The sequence below is a fragment of the Phaethon aethereus genome (assembly GCF_964289735.1).
Source record: "Phaethon aethereus genome assembly, chromosome: 2".
In the NCBI taxonomy this organism is placed as follows: domain Eukaryota; kingdom Metazoa; phylum Chordata; class Aves; order Phaethontiformes; family Phaethontidae; genus Phaethon; species Phaethon aethereus.
In genome coordinates this window covers 92,994,320-93,007,723 of record NC_138582.1, presented here as the reverse complement: position 1 = coordinate 93,007,723, position 13,404 = coordinate 92,994,320, and the positions used below count along the sequence as shown (strand labels likewise).

Here is a 13,404-nt window from a genome sequence, read left to right as displayed (position 1 = left end):
CTTCAGTATCTGAAGACTTAAGTCATCTTCCATTGGAGCTTTTCCTCCTCTCTGCTAAACAATTAAGTTCTTCCTCCTATCTGTCATGCATCTATATCTGACAAATCCTCATGAACTCTCAGATACCCAATTATTTATTTATTATTATACAAATTATCTCCCATTTATCATCACACTACGATCTGTAAGACTTCCTGCAGAATTTACATTTGTCCATTTTACCCTTCTAATCTACCTACCCTGCAGATCATTTCTGCCCTGCACTAACCCACTGAAGTCTACTGTGATGGAACCCAGCACTGGTTCCTTTTCAAAACGTTTCAAATTATGATAATGTACAACAATGTATTTGCAAGTTTTTCCTACCTAGATGTAGTTGACAGACTAAAATATGCATACCCTGTGCAGTGTGCCTATTATTAACATGAATCACTTTGGACTTTGGAAACTCTTTCCTCCCCATGCAGCCTTTCATTACAGCAGAGTTGTCAGAATTTTCACAGCAGTAAATTCCAGCCAGTTTCACAACCATCCTGGACCTCATTAGCCTACTTTTTCACGAAACTGACATGTAAGAATGTCCTAAGTGTTACTAAAAAAACCAGTATCACCAAATGACTTACAGCTTCTACCCTAATCACAAGGCCTCTATCTGATCATGGAAAGAATACATTTGTCACAGTTGGCACCCATCATTTCAAATTAAAGTCAGCTGTCATGCCTCTATTTTCTTGCAAGCACTTATGAGCAGCCTGTTTGAAAACTCCCAACTTATTCAATTCCTTTCTAAGGTCTTCTGCAACTTCTGAAGCAATGGCCTCACAGTCAGTGCCTTAACTGTCATGGTATGTTATAGTATAACATACACTGAAACAAGAAAAGATTCAACAGAAACAAAGACCACATCCTAGGGCATCCATATAGAGAAGCTAAGCTTAGGTTGTACAATTTGTGATACACAAGTAGGTAAAAGGTCCACCAAGGAAATCTCTGCAATTCAAATGCTTTGAACAAGATTCTGCGTGTTCTGAATTTAGGACGATCACACTATTTTTGTACTATATACCCAAAATGAACCTTAGTTTAAATATCAGGACACGCGCTTCATCTCCAAAAGAAACCAAATAAAAACCAGACTTGATCTTTTGGGTCAGCTCAAGCTGTTTGTTCCAAAGTTTAAGATTTCTTAAAAGGAAGAAGTCCCAAATTGTTGCACATACTCAGTTCATAATTACCTATTTAACAGTGTGATGGTAGAGAGAAGAAGAAAGAAAGAAAAGAACACAAGCTGATCCTACATAGCATGTTCCCATTGTCAAAAGCACATGTTATCTGCTGAAGTGACTATTCATTGGCAGGGAGTTCAAATATGACAGTGGAATACAATGTAACATGAATACATAGTTATAAAAACATAATCAGGTATGACAGCAAGAATAGCTTTTTATAGACTTTTTGTTATATAAAACATTATTAGGATATTTCTTACTGTGAGTGTGCAAAGATTCTGATGAAATTGATTGGAAGAAGTTGTATACTCTCTGATTCTGCAGAAAAGCTTGCGATGTATTTGAAAATAGCTGCCTGAAATTTAAGTGAGAGTTGTTAAACTGTAAGTAATATTCCATAGGAAGAATACAAAAATTTACTATAGTACCACTTAAGAGCAAAGTATGTAGTTCTTAAGAAGTCCAAACACTTGAACTTGTGCATTCAGCGTAAACAATGTTAAATGCCACTTTTGAACTTTGTTGTTCAGTGCTAGTGTAAGGTTAGAGTACAGCCCGTACAAGAAATTAGTAAGATGAATTTTTTTAATTTAAAAGGCATGTGCTTTTGAGCCATCCCAATTCAAACATTTCAGCCACCTTTAACATTTTCTCCTCATCGAAGAGGAGTTTGGACCGAGTCAAAAAAGTACTGGGCTATTTTAACATTTAATTTCCCAAAACAATGCACCTGTTCCTTAAATATATTTATTTGGTTAAATACAAAGTTGAATTCACCTATAATGTCAGTATTTGTGTTTCATAATTATCTCCAAGAGTAAAGTGTGAGATTCTCAATACTGCTCTGCACTGGTCCAAGTATGTTCCCGAGAGGCCAGTGACAACTTCTATTAACTTCAGATAAGAAGACAGGCCAAGAATGAATGGTTTTACATCCCACACCAAGTTTTCAGTTATTGCTTGCCAGGAAGCACTACTCAGTTGGGGGGGGGGGGGAAGGGAAGGGAAGACAAATTTTTGGCAATCGTGCACATACTTAAGGCTCCCAAACAGATACGTATTTATGCTAAACTGATACTGTAAGAAAAAGGAATTTGTATATAGTAATGTTATTATCACAGATCATTCATGTAGTATTCCAGTATAGTCACAATTTAGCTTGCAAACTGTAATTATAATTCCATACTATAACATGGTTGGGTATGTTTAAAGGTTATCCTCAAACTGAGTCTCTTGGGTTTGTAATGACTGTGCAGTGAGGCTTCACAACCTTTGTGTATTACAGATACATTCTCTTCACTCAATTTGTATTGAACAAGTTTGTTCATTTAAAACCAGAATGTTTGTTAGCCAAAAATTCTTGGCACAGATTTAGTTTTCAGCTTGACAATCAAGCCAATAAAGATAACATTACAGATGAAAACCCAAAGATCTGATATGCTTAGACCTGCAGTACATCCTGCGCAGGAGCTTGAAAGGCGGTGTCTCATTCTTCAACAAGTACCCTAACTCAAGAGACACTGCCTAACCTGATGAATAACTGAAGTTGTTTTGAAGAAGGTTGAACAACCCTGACAGGAAAGAACAAACATAACAAGATACCTGTAACAAACAAAAAGAACACAGAGGCCCACCCAAACTGATATTGCTGATCTGAGTTTGGATTTGACCAACATGTCCAACATGACCACCATCCCAGCAAGCACCCTCATCACTAGATAGTAGGTTATGAGGTATGGGCCGTTTTCTTACAAATGTGTGAGCTGCATTTAATTTTATGTACATGCCTCAGTATTACTGTTTATTCTTTTACAAATTTTGTTCTGTCTCTCACTCTATCCTGTCATAACATTAGAACATACATGCTTTGAGTTACTGTTTCTAATATTTCTAAATATACACTTGTATAACAGAGGTTAAGACCCTCACTGAAGTACCAATCATTGCTATATAATGCTGCTCAGGACAAGTATTTTCATAATTGTATGATTACTTCTAAAGAAGTAATCCATTAAAGTTTAGTAAGAGTCTCAATTTAAAGGAGGGAAAAAAAAACAACAGGTAAGGGTATCTATTTCATCACTGCCTTCCCATTTTCTTCACAGACTGTGTTTAAGCAGCAAAATTTCCACTGTCCCTAAAAGTCATGTAGTTTGACTGCAATCACTTTTCAGGTGATCCATCTTAAGTTATTTGCTAAAACATTTACCTGATTATGGGCTCAAGATCAGCATGCCTTCGTTCTTCCCTCTTCTGAAAACCCTGATTTAGTGCTCTTAAAATAGTCTTGTCAAATGCTTCAGAAGACAGTTCCTTTGGGAGCTGAGAAAAAGGTTCATGTTAAAAAATGAGTAGTTGACATTTTAAAGACTGTATTTGTTCACCAGTCTTTATATCTTTTGGTATCAACAAGAAACTCTATTGTTCCAGTTTGAGTAAGGTTATTTACAGACTAAAGGTACAACAAATCATCATCATTTAGTTTTGCTAGAGAAACATTATTCTGTAAAGCCTCACTTCAAATCCAAATGTAAGACAGTTTAAAGCCCTATTTGAAAGAACTACATTCAGAAATTTACCAATACTATGTTCTTTCCCAGAGCAACTTACAGCCTTTTTTAATTTATTTCTTTACATCTTTCACACACAGAAAGTAGGCCTGAAAATAACATTTTAAAAAATTTACCAGAGAGGACTGAATCCACTGTATTCTCCATCATCACTTAGCTAGATTAAATTATTTTAAAGAAGCAGGAGTAGAAAGGAGACTGTTTCCCTTATATAATACTCTAGACTTCAGTGGGCAATATTGAGATTAATCAATAGCAAGTCCTTCTGCGGTTCCTATTAACACTGAAACTTCTTATGAAAATCCGTTGTATTTCCAATGCCAGTACTACAAAGCGAGGTCTTCTGATGCTCTAGTTCAGAAGTCAAAATTCTTGGATCTAAAGAGCATGTCTATTTTAAATGAAAAACATTCTCTAGAACAAAGATTTTTTTCACATTTACCACTTCCAAAATAATGTACTTAAGTACCTGAAAGCCTATCAAATTCATTAATTTATGTTTTTTTAAAAAGTCTTTTAATTTTGAGGCAATTAAAAGTAAGCTGCCATAGAAAAAATGCTTTTTCCTAAAGTTAAAAGCTATTGCTAATCTGGTTAACGTCTGCCATCAGTTTCATCAACAGCACTAAGTAATTTACACTAGAGCAACATCTTCCTCTTGCACATGTGGAATACACCCAATCCAGAGTGCCAGCTGGATATTACATCCTGCTAGTGGTAAAACAGCAAAGCACTAAGTAATTCTTTCACTGAGTGAAGTGCTACTAATAGAGACACACTATGTCTAATGCAGATAATTGCTTGGTAACATACATAAAAGGAACTTCTGGAATCCAGACAGACTGGTGCTGTTAGTATTAGATTAGTACGGTGCTATAGCACCTGAAGTGTATTAGATATAAAACCAGAAAGAAGTGCTGAAAGCAGCTGTTCTTAACCGACCCTTTTCTCTTTAATATACGCTGTCGAGGAACTCCAAAGAATTAGTCAGTATTAACCAAAAGGTACCAAAAAGCTACTGCAGAAGCATGAAGATGAGCAAATCTCCTGTCCTGGTGTTTTGTATTTAAATTTGTCTCCAGAAACAGCCACAACTTTTTTTTCTTTAAAACTTTCATTAGAAGGAATTCAATTTCTTCTGTAGTTAAACATTTAGTTATATGAACGAAAGGTTAGGTGTTTAACTTAACTTCAGGTAGTGGGACAGCCTTGTTACTTACAAGCTTATTAGTCCTTCCACATATGTGGGTAATTTCCTACATGTAAAGAACTTTTTATGCTTCTCACCTAAGAGAAGGTGCTCTTTAAATATAAAGCATCCAAGCTAACCCATTCACTACCTTAGTCTTTCCCACTGATGCTTCTATTTGGAAACAATTTTTACAGTTATCTTACTCCTGCTACCCACAACCTCAGAATTTCCTATCAAGTATTTTGACCATTCTTTTCTCTCCCCAGGAAATTGAGCATACTACTTAATGTCATGCAGACTGGAAATAAGAATAACGAAAAGTCAAAATGCAAGTGCATATGAACTCGACAGCATTCATACTTCTACAGTGCTTTTTAAAGCAAGGTGTAAGTTTTACCCTGCTTTATTTAACAAGTCTTCATCTTTACTTTACAGGTAGGATAACAGGAGGCATACAGTTGAACATTCATCCCAGAGCTGCACAGAGTACCATATGAGTCCTGCTTTTGAGGTTCTCTTTGGGAGCAGATGCATGTACCCTATGTTGTGGGACAACCCATCCGCAACTAGACAGGCCATCCATAATTCAAATCCTCATAAATCAAGCTCTGGGAACTCTTGGAACTAGATATTCCAACTAGATTAAAGCAGCAGTGAATATGCACTGCTTCATTTCTACTACGCTGGAAAACATAATGTTGATAACTGAAGCAGTGAACAAGACAATGACCTTTGTACAGTAACTGGCTTTCCACTTGCAATTAACACTGCAGTTAAGAACACCAGATGCTATAAAAACACACCCAAAGCAGATCTTTCATTAGTGCCCTGAACAGTGAGGACATTTGTTCTGGTTTCACCTGGGACAGAGTTAATTTTCTTCACAGAAGCTAGTGTGAGGTTATGTTTTGGATTTGGGATGAAAAACTGTTGATAATGCACTGATGTTTTCAGTTGTTGCTAAGCAGTCAAGGACTGTCCAGCTTCTCATGCTGGCCTGCCAGCGAGCGGGCTGGGGGTGCACAGGAAACTGGGAGGGGACACAGCCGGGACAGCTGACCCAGGCTGGCCAAAGGGATATTCCACACCATATGACATCATGCTTAGCATATAAAGCTGGGAGAAGAAGGAAGGAAGGAGGGGACATTTGGAGTTATGGCGTCTGTCTTCCCAAGTAACCATTACGTGTGATGGAGCCATACTTCCCTGAAGATGGCTGAACACCTGCCTGCTGATTGGAAGTGGTGAATGAATTCCTTGTTTTGCTTCAATTGCGTGTGGCTTTTGCTTTACCTATTAAACTGTCTTTACCTCAAGCCAGGAGTTTTCCCACTTTCACTCTTCTGATTCTCTCCCCCATCCCACTGGGGGACAACGATCGAGCAGCTGCTTAGTGGTGCTTAGTTGCTGGTTGGGGTTAAACCACAACAACTTTAAATATAGCGTTTCCCAGAATAGTTGGAACACAAAATATTAAACACTGGCAATGAAACACACAGTTTGAGGTCATCATACTCATGGTGTCTGCATGTGGCCTACACACACAAATGCATTCTCTTCTTGGGGCAGCGGGAAGAACAACTTAGAGAACTTTAACTTTTTTTAAACACACGCACACACAAATAGTTGCTAGGTTTTCCTCATATTTAACTCCTTGCAACAGTGAACATACCTGCCTTTGTTCTACTGAGGAATACAACAGTAAAATTAAGAACTATTATGCTCATGGCTCTGCCTCATTAATTAAAAACAACAAATGATACTCTTTAAGGTCATTCTATCAGGGACATCAATCAGCAGTACTTGTACCTATACATAAACTCTGAGGTGAATATTAAAAATTCATCTGGCAGTTTTAGGGTAGTTCAATTAAAACTATAAGAGCAATTTCAGATGAGAAACTGGGAGGAGATGTCCTCCTGGGAAGCTCCCCAAACATTCTGTTGAGCTGCTTCATCTGTCAAGCTGCTGCACCATGATTTATATGGTTAATACATGATTTAAATGGTTAATACAATTGTGAAGTACAAAAATCTAGAAGAATGCTTTTGTTTCTATAATTACATCACAGAAGTCACAGCTCTCCTAAACTATATCTGAAGTTATAAACCTGATGTGTAAACACTGCTTTTATAATTCAATACATACTTTTAGCAGGAATTCCTGAAGCTCCTGGTGTGTTTTTGTAACACATGTTACCGAAAGATCGGACCAGGTTACCTAGTAAGGAAGGAAAAGAGAATGAGGAAAGTTTCTTTTTCCAAATATCCTACTAGTTAGCTAATTTTAACACTTCCATAAATCTGGTGATCTCAGTATGAGAGTTAACACCTGAGGATAAGTAAATACCAGGCAAAACAGGGATAATGGTGTACCTTTTCAAAAACATATACTAATTTTGAGTGCACATTTTAAGATCACTTTCATGTTATTTGTTGCTAAAGGGAGTTTTGAGCAAATTCAGGTGAATGAAATGAAGTCCCTGAAGATTACTGACTTACAGACTCAGAAAGAAGCCAGGCAGAAGGCTCTGTAATTACAGGACTTGTATTAAAGAGACATCATTAACTGCAAAAACCAGGTACCAGAGAAAAGGACTGTAGGTCAGATATACTGGATTGAGCTCTGGCTGCCGTTATCATGAGTCAAAACAAAAAAGAAAAACAAACTCTCTGTTTATATTACCTACAAAACAATTTTATCTGTCTCAGGCTTGAATCTTACATGGTCATATAGAAGTTGTTGTAGGGTACAATTCATAAAAAGTACTGCAAGCTACTAAAAAAGTTACTCAAGAATCAGACAGCATTTTCGTATATGCTTGTATAAAATTCCAGTAGCTTATTGTTCTGACACAACATGCAAGTAGTAAACCAGCACCTTCACATGCATATTTTGAGAAAAAAAGAAGTAAGCTGCTTGGTTAGATGAGAGCTGCCTGGCTTTAAGCCCACTTCTGGGCTTAAGCTTCCCATCACATGCATGGGAAGATTCTGTGTAATGGGAGTGGACAAGGCAATTATAAACATTCATTTACTCCCAAGAGTTGATAGGATAATGTCAACCACCAACTGCCTTCACCTTAGTCCCCAGAAATGCCAACTACTCTTGGTGCCCTCAGTTGGGAAGCCATGACTGTAATTGCTGTTATAACCTTAAAAAAGCAGTGTCTGGGCAAGCACAAAATGATCTGCAGTGAGGAGCACAGTATATACCTGCACAGATGAGGAGAGGAAACTCTTTCCTAAAAGAACTGAGATGGAGGAGTTTCAAGCTTACTCAGAATATCTCCACATTCCCCCTTTAACAAAGAAATTCAAAACCACTGTCAAATGCATCTACGTGCTGAATTTTCAAAATAGTTTTGTGACTTTAAATATTAATAATCCATATGGGCACGCTGTACAAACCTCTCCTACATACTATTGCATTTTACCTAGTATTCAGTTCACAGACTATTCGGAAAAAAGATCTATGACACGGTTGAGATACTTGGGCAAGTTAACCTTTAAGACTTTGAAGGCTAAATTCCACTTTACTGACCTCAACAAAAGAAGGGTGCGGAATTTTGCAAATTTCACCTTCAGACATGATTAACAAGAAGGTATCTGTTGTCCCTACTTTTCTTCCAGAACAGAAATAGCACACATGTCAATTTAACTCTAATTTTAAACTTCTAGTAATACCAGAAAAGACAAAACAGTAATTCACAACTACTTAGAGAATACAGTATCAAATTTTGGGATCAACACATCAGTTTTCAGCTCAAAATGGCATTTTTTTGAGCGTGCCTCTTCAAAGAGCTCTCATGACCCATGTCAAACGGCCAGTTATAATGTTTGATCTAAAACATTCTTTTGTTTGGCGAGAAAAGGTAAAATTTAATTCTATGTTAAAATCTGGTATACTACCAGACTCACATCTATTGGCCAAATGACTCACAATGTTAGTCTGTCCTTGCCAAGAAAATTATTACTTTGATTCAATTAGAACATCACCACCAACAGCCTTAGCAGCTATTACTTAACACCTACAGCCTTTAATACCAGGCCTCAATATGGAAAGCTTCTTGTCCAAGGCAGTAAGAAGCAGTGTTTCAGTTTTGTTTAAAATTCACTCATTCATTCAATTGTTTTATATGTTGCCTCTGGCTATCTTAATACATGAAGACTACTAGGTAGGCTTTCAAGTTTGTTGACTTCTTTTAGCTTGTTTGTTTTTACCTTAATGAACAACCAACCAACCCCCAGTTTTGTCAAAAACCATCCTCTTATGGTAAATGTTCATAGAAGAGATCTAAAATGACTATATGACTCCAAGCGATATATAGCTGCAGACACAAGAACTGCACTCCTAGGCCACTTGAGCAAACAATCAACTAGTTTTAGAATTCATTGTAATGCTTACCCCAAATTAGCAAAAGACAAGTTTCTTGATGTCACACACCTGGCTATGGCTGGTGTTTTACACCTTCCCACCTTATGCCCACAATTGCATAAAACCCCTGATCTGCACACAGAATCCAAGAGAATTATGGGATAATTCCAAGAATCTCTTAAGACTCTAATGTAATTCAAAATTGCCTTCTGAGCAGGTAGTTGAAACAAGCTGTAGGTGTCTACAATACATAGCTAACATGAAGACAATTACTTTAATATTCTGGAGGTTATTTGCTTACTTTGAATGTGTATTCCAAGTGTTTGTCAGCCCTTTTTCTTGGTACTCCTTTCAGGGTTATCTTCTCAATGTGTACAGCTGAAAGAAAAACATCTTTTTGTACATGCCAAAATTACAGTTTGAAAATGTATCTATTTACCAAGCCACGCTGAGAATCACTGTATGCTATTTACTGCCTCACACAACCCCACTCTTTCTCAGATGCTATTTTTTATTGCAGCAAACTGCAGGGGGCAGGTGGAGCTTTGTTCTCTATAAAGTATTTCTCTGGCCTGACCACGACCCCTTCATTGCAGATCATGGGAATCTGTGTTACCCAAGGCTATTTAGACTGAACATCACATAAATACAGCAATATAACCACCATAAGTGAAAAGACAGTAAAAGGAAGTCAAATTGCATCTTTACTCCAAGAATTAACAAGTGCTGATAAAAGGCAGCAACACTGAGTTCCAGATCCGCACTTCTGAAACACCAAATAGTAATGAGAGCAAACTAAGGCAGAAGAACCACATTTCTGAAAGGCACTTAAGCAGAAGGAAACACTTGGGGAAGGCCTGAAGGAGACAGAAATGCGTGCTAGCAAATAGAAAATGAAGAGGAGAAGCAGCAGAAGGCTACTACAAAGAGTATCATTAAATTGAACTGAAAAGGAAGATAGGTACTTTAAAGTACTCGCTCCTTTGACATTTCTTCCCCATAGTCTACTGTATTCAGGAATAGGCAAGTTCTGGCTGTGACTTGGTAAGCAGCAGCACCATATGGCTTTCAAGGCCTGGAAATTTTTTTGAGGGCACATAACATTGCCCAGCTAATATTCTATATAAAAATCCTTATGTAGCCAAGATGGGCTTTTCACTTTTCCTGCTACAGTGGCCTAAGAATTCAAGAGAATTTTATTCCTTTACAAGCACGAACACATCTTTACATGTACAAAATTTTGTTTAAAAAACAGCTCAACCAGCCTTACACCATGAATGCCTCTTTTCAATGTTTTTGAAACTTCTTCTTTCTTGGGGGGAGGTGGGTGGTGTTATCAGCTAACGTTCTCCTTTCAATTTTTAACTGCATGTTTACATGGAATATATTGGGAATTACTCACAACACTAAAAAAAGAAATCAACGTCCTACAAGCGTATGTTACAAAGCTCATTCTTGGAGATTAGCTAATTACCATTTCATCTAAATTAAACACCTTTAATGAATTTTGTTAAAGTTACAATTAAAGTATCATCCCCATCAAACATGCCATTTCTAAGAGAACTAAGTATTGGCAATTTCCCTAAAGGAATGATAAACCAGCATATAAGCCTAGTGATAGTGTTACAGCTTCCAGTTCTTTTAGTAGAAAGACTGACAAATGCTGAGTGTGCTGGTGTTCACTGGTTGTAACCCTCTACCTGGCAGTTAGAGCACTAGATGACCAGTTCATTTATCAGTTAATTAAGATTAATTATTACAAAGCAAAGAAATCCAAGATGAGCTAAGAACGCCAGACAATAACATACATCAATACACCATGAAAAGCCGAATGTTTAGTGACCTTAATTTTTACCCATCTGGTATAGATAAAAGCACTGTTACAAAAAAAGACTATGGCACAATACGAATTTCAGTGCAGTAAAATTTCTTAATGGTCAATGTTAAGATCAATACCATCAGCTGAGTTGATAGTCACAAGTTAATTCAAAAGTTGATTCCCATGACTGGAACTGAGAATAGTCATTTAAATTGCATTTCACTACATGCATATATTTAGCATACGTAATTATGGAAACTAACACTGTTAACATTCACAGACAAGCTTCTTTTCTAATGAGATTGTGTTTATTTTAAACTATTGAATGTTCTCAATGATGAGTATATTTGATCTCAAGTATAAAGAAATTCTATTGCACAATGTAGTATATTCAGTTTCCTTAACTTCTTCGTGTTGCTGTTGCATGCTTCATTGTAATAAGTGATACAACAGGTAATTACAGGATTGCTGCAGCACAGCTTTAGCTCCACAGTTTCAACAGACCGCTTTAAAATTCTGTTTCCACAATCACATTTTAAATATTCTAAATGGCTAGACCGAGAAGAAATGTTTGCATGTACAAGTCGATGAGGCGTGTTACATCTCTACATCTATTCTGGCCACGGACATGCATTCAGGACAATTAAGTCAAGCATGTATACATCACACTGTTCCCATTGTAAGTATAAAAAAGTCAAGATTTCTATAAATCATATTCATCACATCTGAGAACAAAAACCATGTCTTATTATCAGTGCTATTTCTAACCCAGTAAGGAGATTTCTGTAGCAGGGACTCTCAATTCTAGCACATACCTATACAGCAAATATGACAAATGATTCTCATCCTTCACTGTCGTTTCTAGCTATGATAATACGAATGCTGAGAAATATTTAAGCTCTTCGCTACATTCAATTATTGAACTTTTATGTGCTTCTGTTACTTAATTGAAGAGCATCGCTAAAGAGAGTCTCCCTTTTGTGTTTCTAATTTGTGAATATGAACACTTTCAATGCAGTAAAAGGATTTGAAACAGGTTTGTCGTCTGTAATCTGCCATAATCTTTCTCTGTGTTTTTTAGCAAGGAATTAAAACTCTCAAATTGCCTGCCTTCAAAGCATAATTAAATCTCCACAGTAGAGACAAAAGGACATTGATGAGGACAAAAGAAATAGCAATAGTTTTCCCAGATTGCCAGTTCTTCACTATCTGCGGGATAAGGTAGACTACTTTTGAATAGACAAGTGATTCACTAATCTTGTTAGAGAATAAAGGGTAAGAGTAAATCTGTTTTCAATAATGCTCATTTCTTCAAAAAGAAGAAACTGTGCTGGCAATTGCAGAGAAGAATTCTGTTTACGCTCTGAAGCCTTGTTCTCATTCTCCCCAACAAAGCCAAAAGACAACTGACTTCTATGAAAAGCCTCTCACTTCTCCAAACTACCACTTCTATAAAACCTCCCAATATGTTTTTTTCTTTCTTTCTTTGTTAAGACTAATCAAATACAACAGAATCAAGTAGCAAAAGCTATCCACTATTTCACAGTACCTTCATGTTTAGTTTTGCTTAAAAAACATCTAAACACATACAATTGCATTAAATTTTCTTGTTTTCTCCCAAATACCACCTCTTTTTTCAGGAGGAAGCCCATTTGCAATCAATTTTTACGCATGCAGTCACTAGCAGCTAGTAGTTAACAGGAATGACAACTTGTCATAATAAAGAAAAGACCAAGTAGACAGGAGAGAAGCTATTAACACTTACCAATCATTGCAGTTTCTCATTCAGATGAACAGCAAGACAGATGCAAGATTTCTACAACTCCAGGTAGAGTTTAGTGTTAAAAAAAACCTTAAAGTGGTCCTCAGAAGAAACCTCAGACAACATACCTTCTCGCTGAGGTCTATGGGAAGCCATTGGTAGTCCATCATGAGGTGCTGTGGTTCGTTCTAGCAAACTGGTCTCATTACTTGACATGCAGTCACTATGGGAAAAGTCATTCTAAATTGAAAAGGAAAAAAAAGGAAGTGCCTTAATAGAACGTGTGTTATCAAAACTTGCTCTAAACAGCAGAAATTACAAAAAAAAAGTTCCTTATTTGGTATTCTACAGGAGAAAATCCTGACTGAAGTTCTTGACAGTGGCAAAAAGGTGGTCATTTGCCATTACAGTTTTTTCTTGATTTATTTATTGTCAGCTACAACCTCCAATGTTTC

At 36.9% G+C, this 13,404-nt stretch overlaps 1 protein-coding gene across 3 annotated transcripts in view; it reads right to left on the bottom strand.

Annotated features, from left to right (window-relative positions):
• ZCCHC2 (zinc finger CCHC-type containing 2) overlaps window positions 1-13,404 on the bottom strand; it is a gene marked incomplete at its 5' end in the record, with an annotated part of 42,528 nt that overhangs the window by 15,566 nt on the left and 13,558 nt on the right. For all 3 annotated transcript variants that reach the window (XM_081996785.1, XM_081996786.1, XM_081996787.1), the window contains 5 exons: window positions 1,490-1,584; window positions 3,439-3,551; window positions 7,140-7,211; window positions 9,670-9,746; window positions 13,078-13,189. In XM_081996785.1, the coding sequence (XP_081852911.1) occupies window positions 1,490-1,584; window positions 3,439-3,551; window positions 7,140-7,211; window positions 9,670-9,746; window positions 13,078-13,189 (469 nt within the window). The remainder of the gene's footprint in view (window positions 1-1,489; window positions 1,585-3,438; window positions 3,552-7,139; window positions 7,212-9,669; window positions 9,747-13,077; window positions 13,190-13,404) is intronic.